Source organism: Diaphorina citri, unplaced genomic scaffold (assembly GCF_000475195.1).
Source record: "Diaphorina citri unplaced genomic scaffold, Diaci psyllid genome assembly version 1.1 scaffold1185, whole genome shotgun sequence".
Taxonomy (NCBI): Eukaryota; Metazoa; Arthropoda; class Insecta; order Hemiptera; family Psyllidae; genus Diaphorina; species Diaphorina citri.
This window is the reverse complement of record NW_007378614.1, coordinates 45,438-69,846: the sequence shown is the minus strand read 5'-3', so window position 1 is coordinate 69,846 and position 24,409 is coordinate 45,438. Positions and strand designations below refer to the sequence as shown.

The 24,409-nt window shown below is 36.1% G+C and overlaps 1 protein-coding gene across 1 annotated transcript in view; it reads left to right on the top strand.

Annotated features, from left to right (window-relative positions):
* The window catches only part of LOC113469674, a 41,825-nt gene that overhangs the window by 6,993 nt on the left and 10,423 nt on the right, over positions 1 to 24,409 (top strand). The window contains exon 2 of the mRNA XM_026827542.1: positions 824 to 956. Coding sequence (XP_026683343.1) covers positions 824 to 956 — 133 coding nt within the window. The remainder of the gene's footprint in view (positions 1 to 823; positions 957 to 24,409) is intronic.

Sequence of the window (24,409 nt, the reverse complement as noted above, 5' to 3'; positions counted from 1 at the left end):
TTTTTTTTTTTTTTTTTTTTTTTTTTTTTTTTTTTTTTTTTTCTCTTAAGCGCTTTAACAATGCTTATGGGCATGTCGTTCGCGCTGGTTCCTCGATAATTAGATTTTGTCGATGATTTTAAGGGATCTTAAGAGCGACATGAGTGCGTCGACACCAGCCTTGTCATCGGACAGTGACGGAGGGTCAGGGAGGAGGGAGCGTAATTGGGCATCAAGAGGGCAAGAGAGGATATGTTTCACCGTAAGGATTTCACCGCACCGGCAGGAAGGTTGGGGGCTTTTTGTAAATAAATAACTATGGGTTAACCTGGTGTGCCCGATTCTCATCCTGGTCAATACAATTTCTTCAAAACGAGTTTTCCTGGAACTAGATTGCCATTTTTCGATTTTGGGTTTTATGGCCCATAGTTATCTTCCTATGTACCTAATATATAAATTTAATATAAGTAATACATGGAAATACCGGATATCTTGCAGAACTGCAAGGCAGGGCGGTTGATTCTCTATTTGGATTAAATTGTACATTATGTATATGTATTTCATATTCTTACTAGACCACCGCATATCTCCCAATAAGGTCTAAATACATGGAAATACCGGATATCTTGCAGAACTGCAAGGCAGGGCGGTTGATTCTCTATTTGGATTAAATTGTACATTATGAATACATGGAAATACCGGATATCTTGCAGAACTGCAAGGCAGGGCGGTTGATTCTCTATTTGGATTAAATTGTACATTATGTATGTATTTCATATTCTTACTAGACCACCGCATATCTCCCAATAAGGTCTAACCTGGAATTTTTGTCTGTATGTTTCAGCCTCGCCTTCCAGGTTTGAAATTCTGCAAAGTCGACATGATGCCGACACAATTAACATTACCTGTGTTGCCAGTGGAGTCTTTCCAGAACCCAAAGTGTTCTTGTGGAAACATCCAGACGCTGTCAATAGAACGTAAGTACATAATATATAGCCTTGGTTAAATGTACATTGATAATGTTTATAAAATAATTATTACCTACTAAGTTAGGTAAGTGTCTATGGTACTATGGCTATAAGTTTTATGCATCAGTTAGATAGTGTCTACAGTTATGTATAAGCTTTTTACATAGTTGTCTACATTAGATACTGTCTACATCTGCAGTGATAATTTACAACAGGGGTTTTCCAATTTTCAAGTGTATGCGGGCCACATGCTACATTGGCAGATACTTCGCGGGCCACATACACAGGGAAGCAGGCCCGTATACAGGACTTTCTTGAGGGGATGGGGGGGTGGATGCTTCATTTTAGGAGTCCATCTCATAGTAAAAGAGCAAAAATCAAGCCCAAGGGGCCCACGCTTATAAGCTTTACGGGGCACAAAAATGGTCTGGCGGGCCACGGCCACGGGCCACATGTGGCCCGTGGGCCGCTAGTTGGAAACCCCTGATTTATAATATTCGAACATTGTTGTCTATAAGCAGGTAGATAGGTAGGTATAAGCGTTACCCACCGTCCCACCACTGTGTTGTGGTCTAAATTTGAACTCTGTTATCGCAACAGGAAAGGAAATCTATTGCATTCTAGGGACTTACAGTGTGGGAATTTGCTAATCACCACTCTTGTTGGGTCTAATTGATTTTTTGACGGGTTTTATGGGTTTGCCGTCACTGAACTGCAAAGTTTTTTCAGCCTGAGAGGGGCCGGGAAAAGTACGATTGCCCAGATAGTCACCCATCCGTACACTAACCACGCGCAACGTTGCTTAACTTCTTGTGCAATCAACGTGCTATTGCTTATCTTTCTTGTACAGTACGTTCATACATAATATCCAGAAAGGCTCTATTAAACTGTTTGCATAATGGGACAACTTGTTCCAAGCTGAGGGTCCAAATAAAGCACTACTTAGTAAGTAATAGTCTCAATAGATCTACAGAGGTCGCAGTGTTAATTGCATACTCTCTCGGGAGAGGAGCAACCAGTCCCATAATAGAATAGTACTATTTACTTAGGTTCATACCTGCCGATTATTTCTGGGTGCCTTGCATAATTTCTGTACGGGGCCAGAGGTCCTTCCTCTTGAATTTCATTATCAGTGCCAGGGAGCTATACTAAGTACAAGTGTACCTACACAAGCTCCATAGGTATATCTATGGGTGCTAAGCCCTAGGCACCGGTAGGCACTCACGTTCAGGACTGTTTCCAGGGTTTGAAGGAGTGGGGAGGGGGCAAGTTATTGCTTCCTCTTCTTTCCCCCTGTTCAAAAATCTGGTGTGAACATCACACGACTTTCTATTACATTTGCAGAATAATGTAATAAAAGGGAAATTTGTTGACACTGGGGAGTATCGAACCCGCAACTTCTCAACTGTAAGTCAGAGAGTGCTAAAAGTAGCACCATTCGATTTCCCGTGGAAAATCACATGGGATTAACTATTCACTTGCTTATTTGGTAACGGTTGACGAATAAAATCTGGTGTGAACATCACACGACTTTCTATTTCATTAAGTCGGACAGTTCTAAAAGTTTCACCATTCGATTCGGTGTGAAAAATCCCATGGGATCAACTATTCACATGCATACTTGTTGATGGTTCACAAATAAAAGGGAAATTTGTTGACACCGGGGAGTATCGACCCCGCAACTTCTCAACTGTAAGTCAGAGAGTGCTAAAAATAGCACCATTCTATTCCGCGTGAAAAATCACATGGGATCAACTATTCACTTGCTTATTTGGTATCGGTTCACAAATAAATAATCCCATGTGATTTTTTACGCGGAATCGAATGGTGCTACTTTTAGCACTCTCTGACTTACAGTTGAGAAGTTGCGGCTTCGATACTCCCCAGTGTCAACAAAGTTCCCTTTTATTTGTGAACCATTATCAAGTAAGCATGTGAATAGTTGATCCCATGGGATTTTTCACGCCGAATCGAATGATGAAACTTTTAGAACTGTCCGACTTACAGTTGAGAAGTTTAATGTAATAGAAAGTCGTGTGATGTTCACGCCAGATTTTTCACGGAAGAATCACCGCATTGTTCATTGTAGGTACCTATATTGTAATCATAAGGTATTAACTTGGTCCACATCCACACTAACCCTTTGCTATTGTATAATTTCCTGACACATGGGTATGTAGATACGTACCTTCTCTTATAGTAGGTATGTAAGAAACTAGAAATGAGGTAATGTACATATTTACATGAACTCAATATTTAGTTGTGCTTCAGAGAGCAAGCATTACAATGTTCTTGTTAATAAATCATTTACTCTATTCTGCAGTAAGCTCTGATGAGTGATGTCTTTGTGTACTTAACGATCAAAAGCTCTTACATCACGGCCTTGTTTTTCTTTCTTCAAAGAAATCAGACCTTTTCCAAGCTCTTTGCGTGTTTCATTTGAAAGTTCAGACAGTAATGCCAAGATATTTATTATGTTATGACAAGCATTTGCACTCTGACAGCCCTACAAATAGTTCCTTGTGACATTTAACTGTGGTTGCATCTGTTGAAAAAAAAATATATATATATACATATAATTATATATGGTCACACAAAACACATTTTCACGGAATGTACCTTGCTCCAGGAACTACGAATCAAAACATTTGGGTCTCCTACAGTCAACCTATGTACAATCCTCAAAGATTCCCAAACAGAAATAATTACGAAGTCCCTCAAATTCCTCCAATATTCCAAAATCCTGAAACAGTTGTGAGTTTTTCCTTTAAAAAAATATTACGTCATTGGCTTCGTCGCTCGTGTATTTTTTTACTTTCTATTACTACAGTATAGCGAGCTATACTAGGTACTTAGTAATGAAAGTAAGTATTGCAATCGGTCCAATTTTTTTACATTGAAAATCTATGATTTGTAATGTTTTTTTTTTGGAAATAAATAAATAAATAAATTGTGTATTTCTAAGAGAAGAGGAATTTACAAGTTTTTTTCCTACTACGGTACTAGTAGAGGATAAGAAATAATAATTACATATATCTATGTCAGAGTTAAACCTGATATCCATATTTTTCACGGAAGAATCACCGCATTGTTCATTGTAGGTACCTATATTGTAATCATAATGGTATTAACTTGGTCCACATCCACACTAACCCTTTGCTATTGTATAATTTCCTGACACATGGGTATGTACCGAAGCGTTAAGATGAAAACAGTTAACATTTAACGCTAAATGACTATGAAGGAAATATTAGGCAAGGGGTTTAGTGTTTATCTAGGCGCACGGCAGTGCGCCAGGCCAAGTTCTGGCCTGAGCACGCCAGTGTGTATATTACACGAAATATTTCGACGCATTTTCACCCCTATCATGTTTGTGTAAATACATACTTGGAAAAAAGGAGTGAGATCCCCCACAAAAACACAAATGTGAAAAAAAGGCCTAGTTCCTATCCAAAAATAAAAGTGGTGAGATCAGAAAGTAAAGGCCAAGTCTGCATTACCGATACCCGTTTTTCTTGTCTGCTGAAAATGCTGTATCTCAATTCCTTCAACCTTCTCTCAATTTCAACTTGGCATTGTTTTTCCTTTTCAAATGAATGGATTCCTATAATTAACATAAAAATAAACGGAAAAACAATGCTAAGTTGAAATTGAGAGAAGGTTGAAGGAATTGAGATACATCATTTTCAGCAGACAAAAACGGGTAATGCAGACTCGGCCTTTGTTTTCTGATCTCACCACTTTTATAGGCCGACATTTTTGGATAGGAACTTGGCCTTTTTTTCACATTTGTGTTTTTGTGGGGGATTAAGTTTCACTTTGAAAGTTCCGTGTAACATACAATTAAACAAATGACATGGAAATTAACAAATTTAGAAGGAGCAAGGGCGAGGGATGCTGTATAGCATTTCTACATAAAACAGAATGAATAATGCAAGTTTCAGACAAGATTGACTTGTGTCCTATACTAGGGGAGGTATATCTACAATATACATATAGGGAAGGAGAGAGGAGGGAGGAAAAGGATTAAAGCAAGGAAAGGAGAAAGAGGAATGTTATATCAAGAAGGAGTTTGTCGGATTTTGTAGTGCATTTCTACATAAAACAGAATGAATAATGCAAGTTTCAGACAAGATTGACTTGTGTCCTATACTAGGGGAGGTATATCTACAATATATGTACATATAGGGAAGGAGAGAGAAAAGTGGGAGAAGGGAGGAAAAGGATTAAAGCAAGGAAAGGAGAAAGAGGAATGTTATATCAAGAAGGAGTTTGTCGGATTTTGTAGAATTCAATGTGTCGAGAACAATTTGCTTTTCAATTAAGCAACAAAAAAGCTAAAAACAATCAGCTTAAAATCTTCAGGAATGAACACTTTCAAAGTGAGGAGCTTCGTGCTTAGAATTCCAAGAGAGACATTCAGATTCATTACATGGGTTATAATATTCCTAGTCTTATGCCGATACCATTCTGACCCAGGTCTGTCAGACGATCTGAACACTGAGCATGTGTGATGTGTGGCCAGCGATACTATCGTGGAATAGGTACAATGCCTAAGATCTCATAGACAATACATGTAGATCTCCCGTAGGTCCTTTACTTGTATCGCCATAACTCCTTTAAATGTATGGCGTTAGTTTCTGAGCTCTCCTAAATGTTGGTAATGCCGTATTGTCAATTAGTTCCTCATATATTTTATTAAGTTTATGGCGCCACATGATTCACAACAAGATTTTCTAGACTAGCCTTTGTGTATTTATGTGTCCTAAAAGAAAATGTTTCAAAAAATACATAAATAAGATGGGTACCTACTTCATACTATATTATAGTATAGCTATAGGTATATAACTATGATGCAGGTATATAGAATAGAATAGAATAGAATATACCTTGTTTATCCTGCTCGAATGAGACTAAAAAGTCCCTTTACCCCAGCAGTCTAAACAAGGTATAGGTATATACATATTATTACGTCCAATAAGTTGAAACAACTTACATACATCTGGAGTTTGGACTATATCGACAGCAGCGCTTAATGTCATATTGATATCTTGAGAGAAATTGAAACCCAGAAGGTGTTACATCCACAAGTCTGAAAATGAAATGGAGTACCTACTACTAAACAATCTACATCATCAGAAATAGAAAGCTGTCCACACATCATAGTCGACGGCCGCGGATTGAAACCGTTTACACTGCCTTGACGGCAGTTGATCAACATCCTCATCAATGTCATACTGAGAGAGATTGGGAGAAAATGTAACTTCAATTTAAAGTAAAAATCCTCAAAACGAGTGTACCTATATGTAGTTTATAATTAAGTAGGTAATTTTGCAAGAAGCATTCACCATGTTTGTGTACCTATTCCTATATTGAGTTACTCCATAATATCCAAATGCATGAGCCTCCCCCATCCTAACTCAACTTATCTACGATATTCGAATATTCCGAACTCTTTAACAATATTGTTTTTGGAGCAAGAAAAAAAGTTTTGTCTAAATGAAAGTTGATTGCAAACAGAGGCTGAAGCAAATAGCGTCGATAGAAAGTTGAGCTTGAAAGTTTTGGCCTGAAAGTTGAAACAACTTACATACATCTGGAGTTTGGACTATATCGACAGCAGCGCTTAATGTCATATTGATATCTTGAGAGAAATTGAAACTCAGAAGGTGTTACATCCACAAGTCTGAAAATGAAATGGAGTACCTACTACTAAACAATCTACATCAGAAATAGAAAGCTGTGTCCACATACATCATAGTCGACGGCCGCGGATTGAAACCGTTTACACTGCCTTGACGGCAGTTGACCATGTTGTATGGACTCAGCTTTATGTATCATCTGCTTTGGACTGTATACTTATGTACCTAGACGTAAGTGAACAGAAGGGTTTCGCGTTTCAAAAGACAAAGTTGATAATTTACTACAAGCGCTGAACTTGTCGGAAAAGAAACACTTCTTCCTTCTCGCCATCGCTACGAAAGTTTTGGGAAAAAAGTTTGTCGTGTCTGATGGTCCGGTCCGTTCATTGCAAGATGTGATGACGATGGTGTTTACTGAGTAGCGAACACTTGGAAACTTATGAAGGTATAGAATAACACAGTATGAAGGTATGATCAACACAGCGTAAGTGAACAGAAGGGTTTCGCGTTTCAAAAGACAAAGTTGATAATTTACTACAAGCGCTGAACTTGTCGGAAAAGAAACACTTCTCCCTTCTCGCCATCGCTACGAAAGTTTTGGGAAAAAAGTTTGTCGTCTCTGATGGTCTGTTCATTGTAAGATGTGATGACGATGGTGTTTACTGAGTAGCGAACACTTGGAAACTTATGAAGGCATAGAATAACACATCAGTATGAAGGTAGATCAACACAGCCTGGACACTAGTTTTCTGTAGAGGAGCTAGCATAGGTATGAGATAGCTACAAGGCTAGTAGATAAATATAGGTACCTACCTTATACGAGATACTGCCAGCATAAGACTGAAAAGTCCCTTTACTTCTAGGCCTAAACAAATAATTATATAGGTATACTTTTTATCCAATGTCATCAACAGAGCCTGGACGCTAGTTTTCTGTAGAGGAGCTAGCATAGGTATGAGATAGATACAAGGCTAGTAGATAAGAGTTTTTTTTACATAAATATAGGTACCTACCTTGCACGTTGTACGAGATACTGCCAGCATAGGACTGAAAAGTCCCTTTACTTCTAGGCCTAAACAAATAATTATAGAGGTATACTTTTTATCCAATGTCTCTAGAAACCAAATCCCGGTGATATCTGAGAAGAAAACTTTACCCAAGCATGGTGTTTATTATACAAATGAATGTGTTTCATTGTATTGTATATTCTTCACTCTCATCTTGAAAATACCTGTAGGAAAATTCAATTGAAAATTTTACGAAGCGTTAAGATGAAAACAGTTAACATTTAACGCTAAATGACTATGAAGGAAATATTAGGCAAGGGGTTTAGTGTTTATCTAGGCGTACGGCAGTGCGCCAGGCCAAGTTCTGGCCTGAGCACGCCAGTGTGTATATTACACGAAATATTTTTATATTTAGGACAAGGCTAGTAGATAAGAGTTTTTTTTATACATAAATATAGGTACCTACCTTCTACGAGATACTGCCAGCATAGGACTGAAAAGTCCCTTTACTTCTAGGCCTAAACAAATAATTATATAGGTATATGGAGTTTCTATTTTATCGCTATTGTTTTCTCGTAAATTTCGTATCGTGACAATTTCCCATCCTGTTTGTGTATTCTTATTATTATTATTACACAGTTATGTTTCCCGTCATAAAGCTTTACTACTGCATGACTTCTTGTAAAAAGATATTGTTTTCACACAAAAGAATAATCATAAACTAGGTTATAGGAAACTACATATACTCGTATAACTAGTTCGATATATTTGCTCTGATTTATATTATGTTGTATGTTGGAGACTGCACTGCATGGTTGTATATTATACCATGTTCTCTATAGGTACATAATTATGTATTGTACCATTTTAAAATCTTTATAGGTAATCATAAACTAGGTTATAGGAAACTACATATACTCGTATAACTAGTTCGATATATTTGCTCTGATTTATATTATGTTGTATGTTGGGGACTGCACTGCATGGTTGTATATTATACCATGTTCTCTATAGGTACATAATTATGTATTGAAAGTTTTGGCCTGAAAGTTGAAACAACTTACATACATCTGGAGTTTGGACTATATCGACAGCAGCGCTTAATGTCATATTGATATCTCGAGAGAAATTGAAACTCAGAAGGTGTTACATCCACAAGTCTGAAAATGAAATGGAGTACCTACCTACTACTAAACAATCTACATCAGAAATAGAAAGCTGTGTCCACACATCATAGTCGACGGTCGCGGATTGAAACCGTTTACACTGCCTTGACGGCAGTTGACCATGTATGGACTCAGCTTTATGTATCGTCTGCTTTGGACTGTATACTTATGTACCTATAGGTACCTTCCTCTCTAAGGGTAGTGTTAATGCTTTGTGCAATACAATGCGATTATTTTCAGATCCTACACCAAAAGCGCACTTATTTTCCAATTATATATTTGTAAACCTCACACTCCTCTCTGCGTTATAGCTTATAGTATAGGTATCCAGTATCAGGAAAATTTCCGAAATTTATATTCCCAAGGGTCAAAAAATAAAAAGTTTTCAGTTGCCCAAACTGGCCACGGTCCAAGAAAAGTTTTCAATTATGGATGATAGGGGAAACTTGCCTCTCCTCGTCCCATCCTGTTTATTTTTTTACCGTGAAATATTAACAATCTTCCCAACATTCTTACGTAATAATTATTGTAGTTTGGTGGAATTTTTCAACTTTTGTTGAAGTTAGAAATAGGAAGGCTGTAAAGAGGAGGGGAGGTATAAATTGTTGGGGGAAATAAAAAATACGTTATCCCCTCTTTTGATAATATCCTGAAGACAACAGAACTATTGAAAGAAGTATTTCCAAGTTTTCCAAACAGGGATGTTATTTATATTTGATAAAAAAAGGTTTGGAAAACTTCAGTCATAGGTAGAATTGAAGTAGGCAGAGCATAGTAGATTAGTGAGTGAATTATTATCAAGTTCAACTCCAAGATATTTTCAACTTTTGTTGAAGTTAGAAATAGGAAGGCTGTAAAGAGGAGGGGAGGTATAAATTGTTGGGGGAAATAAAAAATACGTTATCCCTTCTTTTGATAATATCCTGAAGACAACAGAACTATTGAAAGAAGTATTTCCAAGTTTTGTTATTTATATTTGATAAAAAAAAGGTTTGGAAAACTTCAGTCATAGGTAGAATTGAAGTAGACAGAGCATAGTAGATTAGTGAGTGAATTATTATCAAGTTCAACTCAACATATTTACCTACCTAAATGAGTGACGTAGTAATATTACAAATATCCACCTACACATAGAACTTAGCTCGCAATCTCGCATGAATGCGGTGTTAAAATTTCATTTTGCATTTCTCATCTTCCGTTTCAGGTAAAAGCAATGAATATCTACTGGTGTGCAAAGTTTCGCATTAAGCCAAATTTCTGGGAATTTCAGGTTAGATTGTTCCTGGAAAATGAAACTATGCTTCTATATTAAATTTACAGTTTATTCCTTCCTTCCTCTTTCACAACATTGAAATAAAGAGAGAGAGACGTGATGGCACTAGGAATGCGGTGTTAAAATTTCATTTTGCATTTCTCATCTTCCGTTTCAGGTAAAAGCAATGCATATCTACTGGTGTGCAAAGTTTCGCATTAAGCCAAATTTCTGGGAATTTCAGGTTAGATTGTTCCTGAAAAATGAAGAATGCGGTGTTAAAATTTCATTTTGCATTTCTCATCTTCCGTTTCAGGTAAAAGCAATGCATATCTACTGGTGTGCAAAGTTTCGCACTAAGCCAAATTTCTGGGAATTTCAGGTTAGATTGTTCCTGGAAAATGACACTATGCTTCTATTAAATTTACAGTTTATTCCTTCATTCCTCTTTCACAACATTGAAATAAAGAGAGAGAGAGAGAGAGAGAGAGAGAGAGAGAGAGAGACGTGATGGCACTATAAAAATTGTATAAATGTAAATAAAATAAAAGCAATTTGTTTAAAACAATGACAATTGTTGTGATGGGAAGCGACAGATAGAAGGATAAAAATCAACCCAAGAGGCATTGTCATTTCTGAATTGAATACCGAGAAAATTTTGTCGTCTATAGCGCCTCGCCTGTTAGAACACAATGTCTTCTTATCACTTATCAGCTATTATTGTTTTGCAGATAATGGAGTTACTAGCATAATAATACTCTTAAATTGTGATATAGGAGGGGAACACGGGTCAAAAAGGCACCTTTAGTGCCTATGAGGTCCTAACTAAAAAAGTAAAAGTCACAGAGATTGACATACCCGTTTTTCTTGTCTGCTGAAAATGCTGAATCTCAATTCCTTCAACCTTCTCTCAATTTCAACTTGGCATTGTTTTTCCTTTTCAAATGAATGGATTCCTATAACCCGTTTTTCTTGTCTGCTGAAAATGCTGAATCTCAATTCCTTCAACCTTCTCTCAATTTCAACTTGGCATTGTTTTTCCTTTTCAAGTGAATGGATTCCTATTATTAACATAAAAATAAACGGAAAAACAATGCTAAGTTGAAATTGAGAGAAGGTTGAAGGAATTGAGATACACCATTTTCAGCAGACAAAAACGGGTACCTCCTAAAAGAAAATGTTTCAAAAAATACATAAATAAGATGGGTACCTACTTCATACTATATTATAGTATAGCTATAGGTATATAACTAAGATGCAGGTATATACATATTATTACGTCCAATGTTGAGTTAACATTCAACTCTTCTCTTCTGGCTTTCATGTTCATTCTAATGTTTTTGCACAAGGATGTCTTGGCCATCAGATCTTCGCTTTCTCCTCATAAAAGAAATAACGAGGGAGAGCCAGCTGGCTTTCATGTTCATTCTAATGTTTTTGCACAAGGATGTCTTGGCCATCAGATCTTCGCTTTCTCCTCATAAAAGAAATAACGAGGAAGAGCCAGCAGCAGCAGCTGTCCAAAGTCCAGTCATGTAATATTCAGAGCATACCAATACCCTCTTCACGTATTCTCATCAATTCCGCTCCTCCTCCTCCTCCTCCTCCTCGCATTACAATTTAGTTTTCATGTTGCTTTGATGATGATCGCAATTTCGCAAGCAGAATTTCTAATACTCTTCCTCTTCTTCTCTTCCACTATACGTACCGTACACCTTACCCCCAACCTATGTATGCTCGAAATCTTGTAAACTTTTCCACGTGCCGTTCGTCGTACAGAGAAACTCGCTTCAAATGTCTTGAAGTAACTCGCTTCAAATGTCTTGAAGTAACTCGCTTCAAATGTCTTGAAGTAACTCGCTTCAAATGTCCAATTTAGTTTTCATGTTGCTTTGATGATGATCGCAATTTCGCAAGCAGAATTTCTAATACTCTTCCTCTTCTTCTCTTCCACTATACTCGTACGTACACCTTACCCCCAACCTATGTATGTATGCTCGAAATCTTGTAAACTTTTCCACGTGCCGTTCGTCGTACAGAGAAACTCGCTTCAAACGTCTTGAAGTAACTCGCGAGACATTGATCTTCATTACATGGGTTATAATATTTCTAGTCTTATGCCGATACCATTCTGACCCAGGTCTGACAGATGGTCTGAGCACTGAGCATGTGTGATGTGTGGCCAGCGATACTATCGTGGAATAGGTACAATGCCTAAGATCTCATAGACAAATAGATATTCCGTAGGTCCTTTACTTGTATCGCCATAACTCCTTCAAATGTATGGCGTTAGTTTCTGAGCTCTCCTAAATGTTGGTAATGCAGTGTTGTCAATTAGTTCCTCACATATTTTATTAGGTTTATGGCGCCACATGATTCACAACAAGATTTTCTAGACTAGCCTTTGTGTATTTATGTAGTTTCCTAGTTTATTTATCTTGTCACTTACAGTATCATGTTGTATGTCTGGATCCACTTGTAGCCTTTAGCTCTCTCCTTGTCTCATTAAAGTATTTATGTAGTTTCCTAGTTTATTTATCTTGTCACTTACAGTATCATGTTGTATGTCTGGATCCACTTGTAGCCTTTATCTCTCTCCTTGTCTCATTAAAACTCGTCTCTCTTTTATTTGTTTTATTGTTCAAAGGTAATTTAACTAAAATGATATCCTTGTAAGTATAATAAATGACTGTTTTATGTATTTTGTGAAGGAAAAGAAATCTTGGGAAATAAAAATCCCCAATGCCAAAATGACCGAACCAGAATAAAATATATTATTTAATGGTTGAAATAAAATATTGTCCCGACCATTTTCGCATCCCCAATGCCAAAATGACCGAACCAGAATAAAATATATTATTTAATGGTTGAAATAAAATATTGTCCCGACCATTTTCGCTTTTTTTACTGCAATCTATAAATCAGGTTTTCCTTTACGTTTTTAGGAGTTTTTCTCTTATAAATTGCACATGATGTTAGTGGAATTGTGTTGGAGACAAGAATGTACTTGTGTGAGACATAAAAAAAAGTTCCTAAAATGAAATGTTCTTTGCATTTTATTATTATCTAGGTAGGTATAAAATATAAATAGTAATAGGTAGGTAAGGTATAAGTTATTACTAGTTTATTTATTTCTAATAAATACTAATAGTAATAACTAGAGTGTATAACTGTATACCTACATAATATCTCATTCTTCTATGATTAGATTAAGTAGTATAGGTATTAGGTACCGATTTACCGAAGCGTTTTGCCTTTGGCTCAGGAAACAATTAACATAATAAAAAACCTATTTTTCCTCCAAATTGACTAAAGCTATTAGTTATTCTCAAAGGGGCATGGGATAGAGTGACATATTCTCTCACTATGACAGACACAACCCAACACAACACAGGACATCACAAACACATAGCGCTGTGGCATTCATGGAATATTTTCCACTATGTTCATAATGTGACATAGAACATAATACCTATTTGAAACACACGAAAACATACTCGAAATTTCTCGGGAAAAAAACAAGGGAACGCTTGGCGAAACATGAATGTAATGGGGAAATATTTTTCATGGGAGAGAATTCTCGAGGGGGGCTGAAGCAACATTTAGAATTTCACATCAAATTAGGACTTTTTTTTCTAAATAGACTTTTAACATTTTATCCGGAATTCCCTGGGTATTTCATGTACCTACTGACCACATAGATCACTTGTATATAATACATATAGAGAATAGGGACCAACACACTCATACATGGTATGTACCTAATGGGTAGGTAACCAGTTGGATTTTATTTAATTCTTAGAGGAAGACAGGGAAATTATTCTAACAAACATCAGTGTATTTACATATGTGCAGTATATTAGGTATGTATTGTACGAGGGATATACACGGTATTTCATGTACTGACCACATAGATCACTTGTATAATACATATAGAGAATAGGGGACCAACACACACATACATGTATGTACCTAATGGGTAGGTAACCAGTTGGATTTTATTTAATTCTAGAGGAAGACAGGAAAATTATTCTGACAAACATCAGTGTATTTACATATGTGTATATTAGGTATGTATTGTACGAGGGGGTATTTCATGTACTGACCACATAGATCACTTGTATAATACATATAGAGAATAGGGGACCAACACACACATACATGTATGTACCTAATACCTAATGGGTAGGTAACCAGTTGGATTTTATTTAATTTTAGAGGAAGACAGGGAAATTATTCTGACAAACATCAGTGTATTTACATATGTGCAGTATATTAGGTATGTATTGTACGAGGGAGGGGTTCATGGTTCATGGTGGTCAGTTGATCAGTTGTCAGCTTTGTTAACAGATGACAATTTAGATTTTTCAATTTGGGTATCTGTGATATTAACCCTGTTTGCACATGATGGCGAAGTTTAGGTATATTTACTTGGAATATTGGAAATACTGTTCCACCCTAAAATATTTAAGGGTTGTTAGCCTTCGCTGACGGTATTTTCACATTTCTATATTTATTTCTACTCATCTTGTATTATTCTAAATCTTTTGAGTCTGAGTGATGTACCCTGTATGTTTATTGTGATATGAATGAATTATGTACTTTTAAAAGACTTGATTGATTTGTCTCATTTGCATTTTGCACCATACGTACGTATCTACATAAGGAAATGACATTCTCTATTCTCACTACTTATTGTGATATGAATGAATTATGTACTTTTAAAAGACTTGATTGATTTGTCTCATTTGCATTTTGCACCATACGTACGTATCTACATTTAAGTAAATGACATTCTCTATTCTCACTACATATCTACATACACTTACACATTATAAGTAAATACCTACTACCGAAACTTTTTCACTTGATAGAATATTGAGAAATTCGAGAGTGAAAATGCAAAAGGTTTTCATTTTTCTCCACTCTCTTTTCCACCCTTAAGAGTTTTCGCTCCTCATTCCTCTTAATGCGCCTTCAGTTCCCCACGCCTTATTTTCATTTCAAGTTCTAAAGAAGTGAATAGTTTTATCAGACACATTGCCATAGACAGGGAAATACCGGTGCGGCTCTTGACTTCTTCGCCCAAACTTACAGGAAGAAAAAACCCAATAGCTCATTGGTCTGGTAGGTACATTGTGAACTTTGGTCTTTTTTTATTGTTATCTATTATGTATTAGGTATTTCTTTATAAAACAATGACATAATGTGTATAAGAGGGAACTTCAAAGTTACTTACATCCTCATCAATGTCATACTGAGAGAGATTGGGAGAAAATGTAACTTCAATTTAAAGTAAAAATCCTCAAAACGAGTGTACCTATACCTACCTATAGGTATGTAGTTTATAATTAAGTAGGTAATTTGCCCTGTATGTGCACACATGCATGTAGGTACATTCTTTGCAGCATTTTCAAGCACATACCACTAGAAATAAGAAAGTTGGGTTTCCGGATTCACTAATAGTTGCAGCACAGTTAACGCCTTCATTAAATCCCTGAAAGTTCTTCGTAAAATATGAACTAGGAGGCTCCATTGTTAATATCAGTCAAGATAAAGCTATATCTACAATAGAAGGCCAAGCTTATATCTCACTCAAGAGAAGATACAAAGACATTGTGTGAGGTAATACCTACCTACATATAAACTTTTCTTGGAACCTGACCAACATTTTTGAAAAGGTCAAAATACTGGAAAATTTTCCGCTCATAATATGTAATATGTAAACTGTTCTCTTTCAAGCACAATAAGTTACTATATAGCTTCTCCAGCACCACTTTTAGGTAGGTAGGTAGGTATATACCTACGTACTTGTACATTATAGGTATTAGGTAATTTTCTTTTCTTTTTACATCAAAGTTTCTCTCTGACAAATTAATGTGATATGAATGAATTATGTACTTTTAAAAGACTTGATTGATTTGTCTCATTTGCATCTACATAAGTAAATGACATTCTCTATTCTCACTACATATCTACAATCTACATACACACTTGTCAAAATACTGGAAAATTTTCCGCTCATAATATGTAAACTGTTCTCTTTCAAGCACAATAAGTTAGTATATAGCTTCTCCAGCACCACTTTTAGGTAGGTAGGTAGGTAGGTAGGTATATACCTGCGTACTTGTACATAGGTAGGTAATTTTCTTTTTTTTTCTACATCAAAGTTTTTCTCTGACTTATTATTGTGATATGAATGAATTATGTACTTTTAAAAGACTTGATTGGTTTGTCTCATTTGCATTTTGCACCATACGTACGTATGTACATAAGTAAATGACATTCTCTATTGTCACTATCCTACCTACATATAAACTTTTCTTGGAACCTGACCAACATTTTTGAAAAGGTCAAAATACTGGAAAATTTTCCGCTCATAATATGTAAACTGTTCTCTTTCAAGCACAATAAGTTAGTATATAGCTTCTCCAGCACCACATTTAGGTAGGTAGGTATATGTATAGTTGTATACCTACGTACTTGTACATAGGTAGGTATAATCTTCTTTTTTTTACATCAAAGTTTCTCTCTGACAAATTATTGTGATATGAATGAATTATGTACTTTTAAAAGACTTGATTGATTTGTCTCATTTGCATTTTGCACCATACGTACGTATGTACATAAGTAAATGACATTCTCTATTGTCACTATATATCTACATACACTTACACATCATAAGTAAATACCTAATACTACCGAAACTTTTTCACTTGATAGAATATTGAGAAATTCGAGAGTGAAAATGCAAAAGGTTTTCATTTTTCTCCACTCCCTCCCTTAAGAGTTTTCGCTCCTCATTCCTCTTAATGCGCCTTCAGTTCCCCACGCCTTATTTTCATTTCAAGTTCTAAAGAAGTGAATAGTTTTATCAGACACATTGCCATAGACAGGGAAATACCGGTGCGGCTCTTGACTTCTTCGCCCAAACTTACAGGAAGAAAAAACCCAATAGCTCATTGGTCTGATAGGTACATTGTGAACTTTGGTCTTTTTTAATGTTACCTATTATGTATTAGGTATTTTTTTTTATAAAACAATGACATAATGTGTATAAGAGGGAACTTCAAAGTTACTTACATCCTCATCAATGTCATACTGAGAGATTGGGAGAAAATGTGACTTCAATTTAAAGTAAAAATCCTCAAAACGAGTGTACCTATATCTAGTTTATAATTAAGTAGGTAATTTTTTGGATAGGAACTTGGCCTTTTTTTCACATTTGTGTTTTTGTGGGGGATTAAGTTTCACTTTGAAAGTTCCGTGTAACATACAATTAAATAAATGACATGGAAATTAACAAATTTAGAAGGAGCAAGGGCGATAGAAGGTTCAGAGTTGGATTTCTTGACCATCGAATGAAAAATTTATCAACTTAATTTTGGGACTTTTTAACCGTAAAGATTTTATGCTGTGTGTTAGCAATTTAGCTCTGTTTATTTTAAGTAAATAAAACTTCTACCCATGTACCTACCTACATACATAGTGTAGGTAGAGAAACCTCGCAACGAATCGAACCAAATGACATGAGGTAACCACCTAAATAATAATTTATTAGTTACTGATTATTATAGAGACAGCATAGGGTTAATGAACCAAATGACATGAGGTAACTACCTAAATAATAATTAGTTACTGATTATTATACATAGAGACAGCATAGGGTTAATGAACCAAATGACATGAGGTAACTACCTAAATAATAATTAGTTACTGATTATTATACATAGAAGGTTCAGAGTTGGATTTCTTGACCATCGAATGAAAAATTTATCAACTTAATTTTGGGACTTTTTAACCGTAAAGATTTTATGAAGTACCTACCTGTAAGAAAGACTTTTGATCGGTATGCTGTGTGTTAGCAATTCAGCTCCGTTTATTTTAAGTAAATAAAACTTCTACCCATGTAGGTACCTACCTACATAGTGTAGGTAGAGTAACCTAGAAACGAATCGAACCAAATAACATGAGGTAACTACCTAAATAATAATTAGTTACTGATTATTATAGAGACAGGATAGGGTTAATTCAAATGTCTTGAAGTAACTCGCTTCAAATGTCTTGAAGTAACTCGCTTCAAATGTCTTGAAGTAACTCGCTTCAAACGTCTTGAAGTAACGCGCTTCAAATGTCTTGAAGTAACTCGTTTTAAATGTCTTGAAGTAACTCGCTTCAAATGTCTTGAAGTAACTCGTTTCAAATGTCTGCGACTTGCTATATCAAATATTTTTGTAAGAAACGTTTTAGATTTGTTGCATTGTTTAGTTTCCTATAGTCTGATGAGTCACCGCTAGAGTGCAATACTTCCTCAGGGGAGATATGACATCTCGCCACATTTGGTGAGCTTCCCAAAATGGAGCATTGTTTAGTTTCCTATAGTCTGATGAGTCACCGCTAGAGTGCAATACTTCCTCAGGGAGATATGACATCTCGCCACATTTGGTGAGCTCCCCAAGATGGGGCATTGTTTAGTTTCCTATAGTCTGATGAGTCACCGCTAGAGTGCAATACTTCCTCAGGGAGATATGACATCTCGCCACATTTGGTGATCTCCCCAAGATGGGCAGTTCTACCCTATATATGTTTGTATACTTCATACTTCACTCCATTGCATTCAACGTGATGTTCCGCTCTTCATTCTGCAAAGAAAGAATGATAAACTGGAAAGCTGATGAGAATATATCTGGAGAAAATGTGATTTCCTTTCTTCTTCTTCTTCTTCTTCTTCTTCTTCTTCTTCTTCTTCTTCTTCTTCTTCTTCTTCTTCTTCTTCTTCCTCATACATACGTGTATTAAAAAGAGAGAGAGAGAGAGAGAGAGAGACAGACAGAGAGCGTGCTAGTTGAAATGTAGGTCGGCGCGATATAGCAGTAGCAGAGGACTTCCCCCCCCCCCTCCCTCCCTACACTACTGTTTGGTAAATAGGATGCACCTAGGTAGTTTTAAAGTTTTTCTTGAGATTTTCCGGCTTACTCGACTCAGTTGTAATGTTACCTATCTGTACTTAAAGTCTGGTAAACACAAACACCACCTGACCCTTTGAGCATTGGGATGGGTATGTTGTAGGTAGGTACTCGTATATATGATGGAGTCTATGTGTAAATAACTAAATACACTTGGGTCATGGAACAAGCCCAGATATTGTTTCTGCTATCCAAAAGGGGTTTTAAAAGTCCCCATTTTTTCTTCACTTGCCAAGGCGTACCATTACCAAAGTAAGTGCCAAGCGTACCATATTAGATGCCTACATAGGTATCTATCTACGTATCTACCTATGCATCACATAAATATATACGGAGAAACAGCGTGATTTCTTCCACATGAAACTGTGTTCAACTTTCACTATCTCCTCTGTTTCCACGGACATGCTTTTGAAAGCTTTTTAAACTTTCGCATGTGAAAAATGTACCAAAGTAAGTATAGATGCATGGTGGAAAAGGGTGGAAAAAACGGTAAGCAAAGGATCTGAGCCCACATTCATGTTGTCAGTCAAATGAATTGACTTTCCCTGTCATGAGTCAATCACACAACCAGGGGGGCTGCCTCTTCATTTCGTAAAACTCCTATCAGAAACAAAAACCGTCCAAAAAATGTACGAAAAAGTCCCCCCCCCTCTCTTCTCCTCTCTTCTTACTGGTGTGGGAAGGGGGAACGAGGATATGTATTTTCAGAGAGGTGTCTGATGTGAACTTTCAGATTAATCATGGAAACTTCAGCTGAGCTGAGAGGATGTTGAGTCCTGACATCTTCTTTTTCCTCCTCTTCCTCCTCACCTTCCTCCTCCTCCTCCTCTTCCTCCTCCTCCTCTTCCTCTTCTTCTTCTCTTAATTTTATTCTCCTTCTCCTTAATGTTCCTCTCCTATTGAAGTTTAAAGATCATCATGGCTACAATATGCTGTTCCTTTCTAGCAGATCTGATCACTTGGTTTAGTTTCCATATATCATTTAGGTAACACAGTCACCTAGTAGGTAATTGTAATAGAATTTATGTGCCCTCGGCTTCGTATAATTGGTATTTTATTCTCCTTCTCCTTAATGTTCCTCTCCTATTGAAGTTTAAAGATCATCATGGCTACAATATGCTGTTCCTTTCTAGCAGATCGGATCACTTGGTTTACTTTCCATATAACATTTAGGTAACACAGTCACCTAGTAGGTAATTATAATAGAACTTATGTACCCTCGGCTTCGTATAATTGGCACTAACACTTCATTGTTTACTGAATCTACATCATTCCTAGGATCCTAGGCCATTCAATAGTTCATACCAAGTTCAGTACCTACATCCTAAATATCGAAAACATTAAAATTAAAACCAATGAACACAATCACGTCTTGACAGATCTCTCTCATCGCCTTGATGAAAGGCCGCATAAAGAAATAAACGATGAACAATAATGATAGACAAATTATTGCACCCATCAGCTAGACGTACCTATAAGAAAAGTAGGAAACTAGAATAAGATGTATAAATGGGGATGAGGGACGTAACTTTCCTCTTCTTACAGGAATCTGGTCATGAATCTATTAGAATTGATTTAATCTCAGGATCCCAAGGAATTACAGGAATAGTAGGGGGGATTCAATAACATTAGAGTTGACAACAGGATAAGAAGGGAAAGGTGAAATAGTTCCTGGCCACAGTCCAAACAGTTGTTTTCCTCAGTGCTGCTGCCGATATTTTGTGGTTACCTACTCTTTCTCTTTCTCCTCGCCCTCCTCCTCCTTCTCCTCGCCCTTCTCCTTCGATTTCTTATTACTTATTTTCCTCTCCTTTTCTTTCCTTCTCCTTACATTCTTTACCTCCACTTTATTGTTCTTGTTGATGTAAGTTTTCACATATTTTATAAGTTTCTTATTCATCGCATTTTGTTCTCTTATTTTTCTTCTTCACACCGTATAACCTAGACTTTGGTAAAACTGTACCTACCTACTTTTATTGTAACAACAGAATAATACCATACCCAACCCTTGTCCAAGGGGAAAAGATTTCTGACAGATATGAAGGATTGGTATATTTTAATGAACATTTGGATATGTAACTAGTATCTCTTGGCATAATAATGAATTCTGAAATACCTACCCAGCATTATCAAACAGACATTGAAACTCCCATAAAATTATTGTATTCTAAGTACAATAATACCTATGGAGCTTTTATTGTAGGGGTTTTCCATATTCCTCTCATCACTTATTCTATCAAATATAACTATTTACGCCTCTCCATTATTCATATAGGTAATATGCACCGATAAGTCTTAGTTGTATAATTACACTGCTAGCATGTAGAATATTTTGAGTTGTTTGAACAAAGGTATAGAATGAACTGCTAGGGAAAGCCGTCACTATTATGTGATATGTCATGATAAACATTGAACCTATCAAAGTAGAACAATCAACTTAATTACAACTTATAATGCTTGTGCTTCCTCTTCTCTACGGAAAAATGAGAGTATGGTAAACAATAGAGGAGAAAATGGATTACCAAGTTACCATACTATGAAGAAGGATAGTGAAATGTCTTCCCTAGTCAAGTGTTTTTACTTCTTATGCAAGTAGGTTTTCTTATCTTAATACTACGAGGTAATTTCTCCACAGAATAACTGCTGACACTTGATGGAAATTCTTTGTCAAAATGATTTCAACATTTTTTTTTTTTTTTTTACAAAATATATTTTTTTACACTTTTCACTTCTAAAAGGACCAAAACAACCGAAAAATGTGCAGAATAAAACTATCGAAAACTTATCGATCATCAAGCCTCAACTATCGATAGCGTTCGATAGTCAAAACTATCGATAGTTCTCCTCCTCTACCACTTGGTATAGTATCTTCTTATTGTTAGAACTTATAAGCAGAGGTCCCTGAGATGTTCTATACTAGAAGCTCTGAGCTTATTCTGTTCTCACAGCGATAAGAAACATGACAAATAATAAGCAGAGGTCCCTGAGATGTTCTATACTAGAAGCTCTGAGCTTATTCTGTTCTCACAGCGATAAGAAACATGACAAATAAAAAAAGTCAAACTAGACAGAGAAAAAAAGAGAAAACAATAAATTTCCCTGGCTCAAAGTTCAGAGAGAATGTCCAAAAGTTGTAGCTGATATGGGATAAGGGACAGCAGACCAAGGATAAGAGGAAGGGGAGATAAGAAACATGACAAATAAAAAAAGTCAAACTAGACAGAGAAAAAAAGAGAAAACAATAAATTTCCCTGGCTCAAAGTTCAGAGAGGATGTCCAAAAGTTGTAGCTGATATGGGATAAGGGACAGCAGACCAAGGATAAGAGGAAGGGGAGATAATTCCATAAGGGACCTCACTGGAGAAGGAAAATTTACATACAAAATATTTCAACTCCTCTTCAAAAGATATTTTTCTTTTTCTCTCTCTCTCCCCCCCTCTCTCTCTCTCTCTCTCTCTCTCTCTTCTGTCGTATTTTTTCCCTTTTGTGTTTAACCCTTTCTGAGACATGGAGAGGTAGATTATGGAAATATACATAGAAGGTTCAGAGTTGGATTTCTTGACCATCGAATGAAAAATTCATCAACTTAATTTTGAGGCTTTTTAACCGTAAAGATTTTATGAAGTACCTGTAAGAAAGACTTTTGATCGGTATGCTGTGTGTTAGCAATTCAGCTTCGTTTATTTTAAGTAAATAAAACTTCTACCCATGTACCTACCTACATAGTGTAGGTAGAGTAACCTAGCAACGAATCGAACCAAATGACATGAGGTAACTACCTAAATAATAATTAGTTACTGATTATTATAGAGACAGCATAGGGTTAATGAAAAGCTCACCATGGAAAAGAAAAACAAGGTGAATCTATTTTCTCTGCTGTCAGATTAGGAGAGATTTGTCCCCTAGATTTTCTCAGCTACGTTTAGGTACTTTTATTTTACAATTTGTAACCTATTTGTTTCTTCAACTATAAGAATATCTCCCCTATACCCCTGACTCTGCCTTGTTTTAATATTTATAGCTTACCAACATTCGTTGGTGATTTTTTTATAGACAATAAAATTTTCTCTAATACAATTTCCTCACGACCTTTCTAGATATAGGTAACGTATAGGTACTAGGTGTGGAACTGTGGAATCATTGATACATATTATATCTTAGGTACCTATACCTCTAATTTCAGTCTCTTTCCTAACCATGCGACTAGTTTTTTTATGCTATTAAGGAGCTGCATAGTTATTTCGCCGGAATTCAAACTTTTTCCAAAGTAATTACCTACATTGTTTACATGAAGGTTATTAGAAAATCCTAAAATATCTTCTGTGTAGAAAGATCACCAGATTCACCTGGCATCTCCACCAATTAATATTTTATTGCACATTGCATACTTGACTGAATTTTTCGACGGTGTTAAGATGGGGACTACATTTTTGTAACTCATAGGTTTTTTCAGAAATCAGGAATACCAGCCTAGTTAGCTTAGTTGGTAGTGCGTCTGCCTTGTAAGCGCTAGGCCGCAGCTTCGATTCCAGTCTATTTTATCCTGATGGGATAATGTTCATTCTCGGAACGGCTGGCTTTCTCCTATCCTGTCTTCCTTCTCTCTTCGATTTTGGGACGATAAGACCATAACAGTTACAGTTCCCTCTGTCAAACCTATTAAAAAAAAAATCAGGAATGAACAGCCACAGCCACTATATTTACTGACGCGCCAGGCTGTCTGTGACTAAACTTTTCCTTCTGCATCCCATAATTATACATATCCGTAGTAATTAATTAATGCTGAAAGTCGCAATACTCCCCATTTGTTTTTAGAACCTAATTGTACAGAAGAATACCGAGTCAGTTATCTCAGTATTTTTAATTTTGGTAGGCCACTAAGTAAAACATAAAGATTATTGAAACACCTGAATACTTTAATTTTAAAATTTGGAAGAATTCGACCAGAACGTTCTGTTTGATAGTTTCGGTGCCAACAACACAATGGTATTAAACCACCAAATTTGGAGAAAAATAAAAATCGATACCTATTACTAGTTTATAACATAACAGAACTGATTAGGTTTTCCCCGTCATAAGGTACCTACCTACCTACTTATATTTCTACTGGGTAAATCCTTCATGCTCGCCCCTCTAACTCCTGTAGGTATGTAGGTACTCAACATTTCTTATCTCTCGTATGGTTTTCAAATGTCTCAAGAATTCCTTTTTTACCTCAGAAATAAGTTTTTCCTTAACCCTTTTTCTCTGATTTTTTTTTTAATAGAGAACTTGGGTTGAATCATTACTAAGCTAAGGTCAAATGTTGTGTTAGTTCTGTTCTATAATTTACTCAGCTTAGTTATCTAAATACAAGTGAGTAGATACATAAATGTATAACAACAGCAGCAACTAGGTATATAGGTGTAGGTATTGTAGAGTGTATGACG